Source organism: Panulirus ornatus, chromosome 17 (genome assembly GCF_036320965.1).
Source record: "Panulirus ornatus isolate Po-2019 chromosome 17, ASM3632096v1, whole genome shotgun sequence".
Taxonomy (NCBI): Eukaryota; Metazoa; Arthropoda; class Malacostraca; order Decapoda; family Palinuridae; genus Panulirus; species Panulirus ornatus.
In genome coordinates this window covers 9,184,768-9,194,786 of record NC_092240.1, presented here as the reverse complement: position 1 = coordinate 9,194,786, position 10,019 = coordinate 9,184,768, and the positions used below count along the sequence as shown (strand labels likewise).

At 46.1% G+C, this 10,019-nt stretch overlaps 1 protein-coding gene across 1 annotated transcript; it reads right to left on the bottom strand.

Moving 5' to 3' along the window:
• Positions 1-1,306: 1,306 nt before the first annotated feature.
• LOC139754839 (uncharacterized) lies at positions 1,307-8,677 on the bottom strand. The gene is made up of 5 exons (XM_071672703.1): positions 8,541-8,677; positions 6,284-6,502; positions 5,512-5,672; positions 3,923-5,276; positions 1,307-2,234 (listed from the first exon to the last, which is right to left on the bottom strand). Exons 1-5 carry the CDS (start codon positions 8,665-8,667, stop codon positions 1,501-1,503), a joined length of 2,595 nt encoding a protein of 864 aa, XP_071528804.1. The 5' UTR covers positions 8,668-8,677; the 3' UTR covers positions 1,307-1,500.
• Positions 8,678-10,019: the final 1,342 nt, after the last annotated feature.

Here is a 10,019-nt window from a genome sequence, read left to right as displayed (position 1 = left end):
TTTTTCTTACACATTACACATCGATTAATGTGGTAATATGGTAAGGGTAAGGGATTGATAAGGTATTATATTTAGGGTAAGGGATTGATATGGTAATATGATTAGGATAAGGGATTGATATGGTAATATAGTTAGGTTAAAGGATTAATGTGGTTGGGTAAGGGATTAGTTTGGTGATATGGTTATGGTAAGAGATTAATATGGTAATATGGTTAGGGTAAGGGATTAATATGGTAATGTGGTTAGGGTAAGGGATTATTATGGTAATATGGTGAGGGAAGTTGTACTGTAAAGAACTTTCATTCATAACATTATCATATATTACTACTTTTTCAGTACCGCACAATAAATATGTAGTTGAGTGATGAGACAAAAAATATATACTTTTGAGTGCAATCCGTTTTCTAGTATGCGACTAAAAATAATGGGTTTAGAATATTTATCAACCAATAACATATCGTAAAGGAAACGAAAGGATTTGCTTTTGATGCGAATTGCTTAGCGTAAGTGAATCATTATTTGAAGCATTGGGCTTGCCTCCCGCTACATAGGATTCCCTCCTTTTCTCGCTCGAAAAAAAAAAAATGCACTTGAACATTTTCTCGCATTGTAAAAGATTTGGTAAAAACTAATGGCTGTAAAGCCAGTTAAGTTTATGTCCAAGATTTACTTACAGAAAAAAGCTTGTAAGATATGATATATTTTGAGATTCTTAAGCGAAATGCATTTTCCAGTTAAAAATCATCTGGTATTTCATGGTACAACAAATAGTATGTAAGATAGCAAAAAGAATCCTCTACTTTGAAAAGTAATCAAAAGTGTTCGTTAATGATTCTTTTCGCCAACAGATAGCAAGTAATCATCTTTTTTATATATAACCAGGGTATAATCTTTTCCAAGCCTCGTTACAGGACTTAATTACCCCCCCAAAATAATATATCGACTCCTCAAGATGATGAGCAGCTTGAAAATTTAAATCTACAAAGAAATTTTAAGGCAAATTTTTTTTTTTGAAGATTAAAAATCATGTTAAACCTTTCTAGTAATTGACCCAAAAATAAGTTATCGACTTCAGTATCGTAATCAGCATGAAAATCATGAAGTATATGGAGATTTTAAAGCAAATGTAATTTAATATAAATAAAAAAAAAGAATTTGTTAAACTTCTCGTTGCCTGTAGCTTTAGCTAAAGGAACACTCGTATAGTATCGTGAAGGAAAACCTGTTACTGAAAACACACTAAACATGTTTAATTATTTTTTTTATATAAAAGTTTATAACAAGACAAACCTTTGTAATGCGGCAATATTCCTTATAATGCAGATGACCAGCAAAACCTGCAGTTGGTTAGTTATTCTACAGATTAATGGAACGTGAGTCAGGTACGTTTCTAAACCACACCAGCTAATTAAGTATTAATCAATTACCCTAAGACTTATAAAGGCATAACGGCTATTCCATTCCATCAAAGAATTCACACTGGAAACACGAAACTCAGTGTCACAGGACATCAGCTCCCAACAGAGCGTAGGCGAACACCAAGCCGAAGAAGATGGTGAACATGACGACCCTCGCGAAGCAGTTGAACTTCAAAGCTATACTGAGGTTCCTCTCGTCGTCGTGGGGCAAGGAAACCCGGTCCTTGGGCATCACCACGTTAATGGAGTCCTTCCGCCTCCTGAGGATGGCGTGGACGATGGCATTGACGACGACCACGACGAAGCACAGAGCCACCAGGGCGGTGTACCAGATGTCCAGGAGCTTGAAGTACGGGGTCTTGACGGAGGCGCCGCTGGCCTGCGTGAAGAGGGCCGCGAGAACGACCAGCACCGTCAGGGAGACCATGATCCTCTCGTTGAAGTCGTCCACGGGGAAGAACAGGGTCGTCAGGGAGATGAGGAAGACGATGGCACTCGGGACGAAGCTGTTGAGGACATGGTAGTCGTAGAGGCTCTTCAGGTGCAACATGACGACAATCTGTTCGGCGTCGTACTCGTAGGTGATGTCCAAGAGCTTGTATTCCAGCAGGTCGTGGTTGCCGCTGTAGTTGACGACTCGGCTGGCGGCCGTAGTCTGGAACACCATGCTGGGTTCGCCGCCATTCAGGACGTAGAAGGTCCCGGGACACACCTGGGATCCGAAGGGATAGCGGTGAAGCTTGAAGTTGCAAGGGATCTTCATGCGGAATTTCATCTCGTACTTCAGCGGCTGTTCCCACCCGTTGAAGTATCGTCCTGCCAAAGAGATGAATAATGGTATGAATACCTTTGATGATGATGATGATGATGATGAATGTAGTTACACTGATGATAATGATGATGACATGGAATTCCCGGCAAGTTGATACGTCACATGAATACTGTGTGGCCGTCAGCAACTCAAGGGTGGGCCGTTTTGATAACTGTTGTTGTTGTTCGCTGATGATACAGCGCTGGTGGCTGATTCATGTGAGAAACTGCAGAAGCTGGTGACTGAGTTTGGTAAAGTGTGTGGGAGAAGAAAGTTAAGAGTAAATGTGAATAAGAGCAAGGTTATTAGGTACAGTAGGGTTGAGGGTCAAGTCAATTGGGAGGTGAGTTTGAATGGAGAAAAACTGGAGGAAGTGAAGTGTTTTAGATATCTGGGAGTGGATCTGTCAGCGGATGGAACCATGGAAGCGGAAGTGGATCATAGGGTGGGGGAGGGGGCGAAAATTTTGGGAGCCTTGAAAAATGTGTGGAAGTCGAGAACATTATCTCGGAAAGCAAAAATGGGTATGTTTGAAGGAATAGTGGTTCCAACAATGCTGTACGGTTGCGAGGCGTGGGCTATGGATAGAGTTGTGCGCAGGAGGATGGATGTGCTGGAAATGAGATGTTTGAGGACAATGTGTGGTGTGAGGTGGTTTGATCGAGTAAGTAACGTAAGGGTAAGAGAGATGTGTGGAAATAAAAAGAGCGTGGTTGAGAGAGCAGAAGAGGGTGTTTTGAAATGGTTTGGGCACATGGAGAGAATGAGTGAGGAAAGATTGACCAAGAGGATATATGTGTCGGAGGTGGAGGGAACGAGGAGAAGAGGGAGACCAAATTGGAGGTGGAAAGATGGAGTGAAAAAGATTTTGTGTGATCGGGGCCTGAACATGCAGGAGGGTGAAAGGAGGGCAAGGAATAGAGTGAATTGGAGCGATGTGGTATACAGGGGTTGACGTGCTGTCAGTGGATTGAATCAAGGCATGTGAAGCGTCTGGGGTAAACCATGGAAAGCTGTGTAGGTATGTATATTTGCGTGTGTGGATGTGTGTATGTACATGTGTATGGGGGGGGGGGGGGGTTGGGCCATTTCTTTCGTCTGTTTCCTTGCGCTACCTCGCAAACGCGGGAGACAGCGACAAAGTATAAAAAAAAAAAAAAAAAAAAAAAAAATCTTTCCCTACACTTCGAAGCTTTGGGACTTTATTCCCTCGTGTCTTTCCTAAGAACTATGACCTGTCACTTTTCAGAAGACATAGCCATTAAGAAATCTGATACAGTATGGGAGTTATCCTTGATCACCTAAGTTACCTTGAAAGCTGAAGCTGCTGATCTACTTGAATAAGGTACAAAGAACTTAGAAAATAACGAAAAGTATAAGTAAAAGATTCAAGTGATTCCAGAGGCAGATAAGGTAGCTTCTTATATACTTAGACCACTTGCAAAAAGCTGGAAACTTCCTGCAAAAATTAAACTTAAACTTTTTGGATTAGACACCCAGCTAATCAACCAACACTTAAGGGAAGATGAACTACTGGATTGACTGTGTACCGACTGCCGCAACCAGGATTCGAACTTCAAGTTGGTTAGTTTGGTGGTTTGTTTTCATCCAGCGAGCTGTCCCTGAACGCAGATGCGGAGAAATAGAATCCTTTAATACTCTGACGGACAGACAATAAAGTACCAATACTGACCCATGTTGGGATCCTCCATATCCCAGTGTTGGGACAGTCCCAGAAGCTTCTCGACGTAGCAGCTGGCGTGGTAGACATCCAGGTCGTAGCCCATCCCCTCAGTACGACCAGCCATCACCGTCAACTCTGGCACCCAGATGTCGTCACAGTCCATGATGTTGGGTTGCTCCGTCAGCTCCCAGTACTTCATCCGGTCCTCGAACCACTGGAAGACGAAGCTCATCTCGATGGTCGCCACGCCGTCGAGCGTGTTGATGGGGCCTATGGAGTGGACGCCGACGGAGAAGATGAGGTAGTTATCGCTCTTGACGCCGTTGGCCTGATTGCTGCTCTTGCTCTTGACGGGGCTGATGTACTTGTTGTAGCCGTTGGCCCTCACCATCAGCTTGCAGTAGGTCTCGTCGCTGTGGTCCGGGCACTGCTCGATGCCGTCGCACTTCTGCCTGCGGGGGACGCAGGTGCCGTCGTCGCAGGAAAACTGCGCCGCTCCGCAGGGGGTCAGGGTGAGCTCCTCCTCCTCCTTGTCTGAGGCCTTCCACCGCTGGCGTCCCACGGGCAATGGAGAGTCGTCCAGTCTCATCTTCTGGGCGTGGAGATTCGACTGTAGGATCCACGACTCGTCAAGACCGTGGATTTCGGATGCCCCTTCGCCCCTCATGTACATCTTCCCGTCGAGCGAGGATTGTAAGGTGTACGAGCGGTCCATGTTGTGAATGTGGCCGTATAGCGTGAAGCGCAGTGCCCTGGGCACGAGGCACACGCTGCACTCCAGCTCTGTGATGCAGTGCCTCTCCCCGACCTCGCCCTCCTTCAGGAGGACAGAGCACTTCGACCAGAGCCCCTCCTCCGTCTTCCTCGAGACTCCGAGCCACGACAGGAATTCGTCCTTCGTTACGCAGCTTTCTGACAGTCGCGTAGGTAACCTGACGATTTCAGTCCGTATCTCGCCTTCCGAAGGGAACCTTCCTCCGAGGAGGTGGCACTTCTTGAGCATGTCCTCGTGGCCACCGACGAACTTGAGGGCCACCTGTGTGTAGATGTCGTCACACAACTCCTTGTCGTCGTATTCGATCAGGTCAACCTCTCCTGAAGCATTCCAGAACGAGTCTAACTTTAAGACATCGTCTAGGGGTACGAGTCTGCTGCAGTCGATGCCTTCGAACTCCGATGCCTCTGGCTCGGGGGCGTTTAGGGGCGCTAGAGAGACGGCTAAGATGGTCCCAGCGAAGGAGACCCGACCGTCCGATGATGAACCGAGGCAGAAACCTGGAGGAACGTCCTCGGGCGTGTCGCTATCCTCCGCTACCGTCGCCTCCTGCACCTCACTCTCTCGTTCCCGGATGTACGCTGTTATCTGCCGGTGTGTTGTCTTGATTTAGCATTCGCCTCGATAGACAGGGTATGGATACATAGATAATTACATGACATATAGCTAAGATATCATAGAAACTTTCTATATTCCGTCAAATTTACTAAGGATTAATACATATATATTAGTCTTTCATCTCATAATCATGCAGGCTATGATATTGCATCTGCCACGAAGTATAATGGTAATAATGACATGAAATCTCCCTCATGCAACAGACAGGGTAGAAGAGAATGGTCGAGGAGGACCCGCGACTCACAGAGCCCCGCTCGGGGAGGTAGGTGAGGCATAGGGTTCGCCAGATGCCGGGGATTAGGACGTCGTCGAAGGTGTAATTCCGACCCAGGTACTCGGCCCGCACGGTCCACGAGGCGGTCACACCTGCGGCAGGAGAACCACGAGAACATTACCTGAAGACTCGCAATGGAATGTTTTTTTTGGAGTTGCTTTTATCCTCTGTCAATATTTGCCATGTTTGTGCCTGGCTTACCCCACCCCCTCTGGCCTTACATGACCGAAAGTGATTTTGTTTGGCTGTTCGTGTCTCTCACAGACTCGCATTGCATACAAATATGTATATAATTACCTATTCATACTGTACGTGGAGAGAGTTTTGCGCTTGTGTGTTTGGCGTGTGTATTCCACCTTAGGGACAGCACCATGCAACGTGTTTATCGAAATTGTAACTCTCCCCTGTGAGTGCCCCACTTATGGCTATATGTAACTCTGTGAGTGCCCCACTTATGGCTATATGTAACTCTGTGAGTGCCCCACTTATGGCTATATGTAACTCACAGTGAGTGCCCCACTTATGGCTATATGTAACTCTGTGAGTGCCCCACTTATGGCTATATGTAACTCTGTGAGTGCCCCACTTATGGCTATATGTAACTCTGTGAGTGCCCCACTTATGGCTATATGTAACTCACAGTGAGTGACTGGTTCCCCACCCCCCCTTGTTCATACCCCGGGTCACTCCACCCACCACTCACTGGCCCTCAGCAGTGTCCCTCCGAGTTTAAGGGTGAAGATGACGGCGTCCGGATCATCCTGTTGTTCCTCCTCCTGGCGGCGATGGTGTCCCTGGGGCAGGGTAGGGAGGCTGGGGGACACCGTGGCACACACGGCGAAGCTGTCCAGGTCGGGCGGCACCTCCGACAGGCAGTAGGAGGAGTTGTTGCCGCCCAGAACTACGCCACTCACGCCCTCACCTTCGTCAGAAGCGAATGGAGAGACAACTATGAGTGTATCATATATATATGTGCAGAAACGCCGATAGGGAAAGGAAACGCAAGAATCCTGAGAGCTTTCGTGTATTACCACATCTTTAGAGGACTAGTTGCAGAGAGTTGAAGATGTGGTAATACACGCAAGCGCTCAGGATTCCCGAGTTTCCTTTTCCTAGTGGGAGCTTCTGCATTCACGACGTCACGTTTTGGTTGTGATGTTCTTCATGTGTACTGAAATAGCAACAGACGGGAGGAATTAAATGATTAAGTGATTATACATTCATAGCAATAGATAAGAGGAATTAATTGACCCGATATTCATATTCGTAAAGATGCCACCAAGATGTACAGGTAAATTGACAAAATCATTTTCTACTACTAGAGAGGCAATAGAGCTAGAGGTGATGAGGTCAACTTGATCCTCAATCATCCTGGACACATATGACATAGACTCCATATACAGAAAGAATCGGATCAGATTTAGCAAAGAAACAGCAGGGAGGAAAACATGTGAACATTCAACACAAGAGGATTCTTCTTTACGATGACTTTGTCTGCAAAACCTGGAGTTTTTGATGGTGGCGAGATAGGTCAGTTATTAATCATGACGTAAACCTCGTTCATGTTTTACCTTTTTCTCAAAATATTTTGATATTGACTGCCACATACGCTGATTTGACCGTATTGATGTAAACCCTTCTGATGCTTTGACCGTATTGATGCAAATCTCCCTCACGGTTTGACCGTATTGATGTAAACCTTCCTGATGCTTTGACCGTATTGATGTAAACCTTCCTGATGCTTTGACCGTATTGATGCAAACCTCCCTAATGCTTTGACCGTATTGATGTAAACCTTCCTGATGCTTTGACCGTATTGATGCAAATCTCCCTCACGGTTTGACCGTATTGATGTAAACCTTCCTAACACTTTGACCGTATTGATGTAAACCTTCCTGATGCTTTGACCGTATTGATGTAAACCTTCCTGATGCTTTGACCGTATTGATGTAAACCTTCCTGATGCTTTGACCGTATTGATGTAAACCTTCCTGATGCTTTGACCGTATTGATGTAAACCTTCCTGATGCTTTGACCGTATTGATGCAAACCTCCCTAATGCTTTGACCGTATTGATGCAAACCTCCCTAATGCTTTGACCGTATTGATGTAAACCTTCCTGATGCTTTGACCGTATTGATGTAAACCTTCCTGATGCTTTGACCGTATTGATGTAAACCTTCCTGATGCTTTGACCGTATTGATGTAAACCTTCCTGATGCTTTGACCGTATTGATGTAAACCTTCCTGATGCTTTGACCGTATTGATGCAAATCTCCCTCACGGTTTGACCGTATTGATGTAAACCTTCCTGATGCTTTGACCGTATTGATGTAAACCTTCCTGATGCTTTGACCGTATTGATGCAAACCTCCCTAATGCTTTGACCGTATTGATGCAAACCTCCCTAATGCTTTGACCGTATTGATGTAAACCTTCCTGATGCTTTGACCGTATTGATGCAAATCTCCCTCACGGTTTGACCGTATTGATGTAAACCTTCCTAACACTTTGACCGTATTGATGTAAACCTTCCTGATGCTTTGACCGTATTGATGTAAACCTTCCTAACATTTTGACCGTATTGATGTAAACCTTCCTGACCGCTTTGACCGTATTGATGTAAACCTTCCTGATGCTTTGACCGTATTGATGTAAACCTTCCTGATGCTTTGACCGTATTGATGTAAACCTTCCTAACATTTTGACCGTATTGATGTAAACCTTCCTGACATTTTGACCGTATTGGTGTAAACCTTCCTGACCGCTTTGACCGTATTGATGTAAACCTTCCTGATGCTTTGACCGTATTGATGTAAACCCTTCTGATGCTTTGACCGTATTGATGCAAACCTCCCTAATGCTTTGACCGTATTGATGTAAACCTTCCTGACCGCCTGGGGGGAGGGAACACCAAGGGATCCCAACACACAGTGGTGGGCATTAGAGGAGTGGCTTACCAGGGTTGGGGAGGAGGAACGCCATCTGGGAGAGGCTCAGCAGGCCCGCCGCTGCCACCCGCCGCCCACACCACCACCACCACAATCCGCCACACCGCCGCCTCCTCTGCCTCTCCTTCTTCAGCATGACGCTGAGGTGTCCCGCTGCTGCTCCTGCCTGAAATGAAAAGCATATGTTTTCCTGACGCTGCCTCGCTGAAGGGGAGGGGTAGGGGGTGGGGGTGGGGAGGGCAGCGATGCTATTTCTTGTGGGGCGGGGTAGCGACAGGAATGGATGAAGGCATATATATACGTGTATATGAGTGGATGGGCCATTCTTCGTCTGTTTCCTGGCGCTACCTCGCTGACGCGGGAAACAGCGATTATGTATACGACAGAGAGAGAGAGAGAGAGAGAGAGAGAGAGAGAATGTGTGTGTTCTGTCAGTATTTCAGTCAATACACAAATGTATGTACGGGAATTCCTCTTCGGTGCAGTGTTATCATGGCCGACCTATATATTTACCGGGTGTTGGTAGTGCTGTTGGGTCGCCGCGGGATCGAACACTCGAAGCTCAACTGTATTTATGGGGTAATTAGTTCACCTACGTAATGACCCCCTGGGTGTAAAAGCCTCGCCTTGGGTGTAGAGCTAAACTCTGAGGGGGTTACTCTACACATTAAGCGCAGAGCCACACTTTGGGTGTAGCTCTACACATTACTCTATGTGTAAAGCGAGACTCTGGGTGTAAGGCATTACCCTGGGTGTAGAAACCCCCTTCCCACCCTTCGCCCCAACGACTTATCACTAGCAGCCTTGTTGAAACTCGCCTCTGATTACCCCTAGGGAGGAGTAATTAGCTGAAGTGGTGGGTCTGGGCGGGAGGGATTAATACTGAAGAACAGGTTTATGAGGTAAGCGATGGTGCTCATTAGAACCGAGAGTCACGGCTTGTAACAAGCGGGAACGCCTTCCAAGTATGGATTCACATGTGTTCTTAAGAAAAAAAAAAAAGGCAGCAGTTACCGAGAGGGTTGAGAGCAACAGCTAATTGTAATTACCAGTAGTTAATTAATGAGTGTGGTGGTCAGGGGGTTAAGAAGAAGCCCGGGGCAAATATTTCTTTCTTTTTTAGAAATTGGTGACATGAACAGTACCTATGTGCTCTGTGGAAGGTATTAAGAATATATGGTGTGGGAGGCAAGTTGTTAGAAGCAGTGAAAAGTTTTTATCGAGGATGTAAGGCATGTGTACGTGTAGGAAGAGAGGAAAGTGATTGGTTCTCAGTGAATGTAGGTTTGCGGCAGGGGTGTGTGATGTCTCCATGGTTGTTTAATTTGTTTATGGATGGGGTTGTAAGGGAGGTAAATGCAAGAGTCCTGGAAAGAGGGGCAAGTATGAAGTCTGTTGGGGATGAGAGAGCTTGGGAAGTGAGTCAGTTGTTGTTCGCTGATGATACAGCGCTGGTGGCTGATTCATGTGAGAAACTGCAGAAGCTGG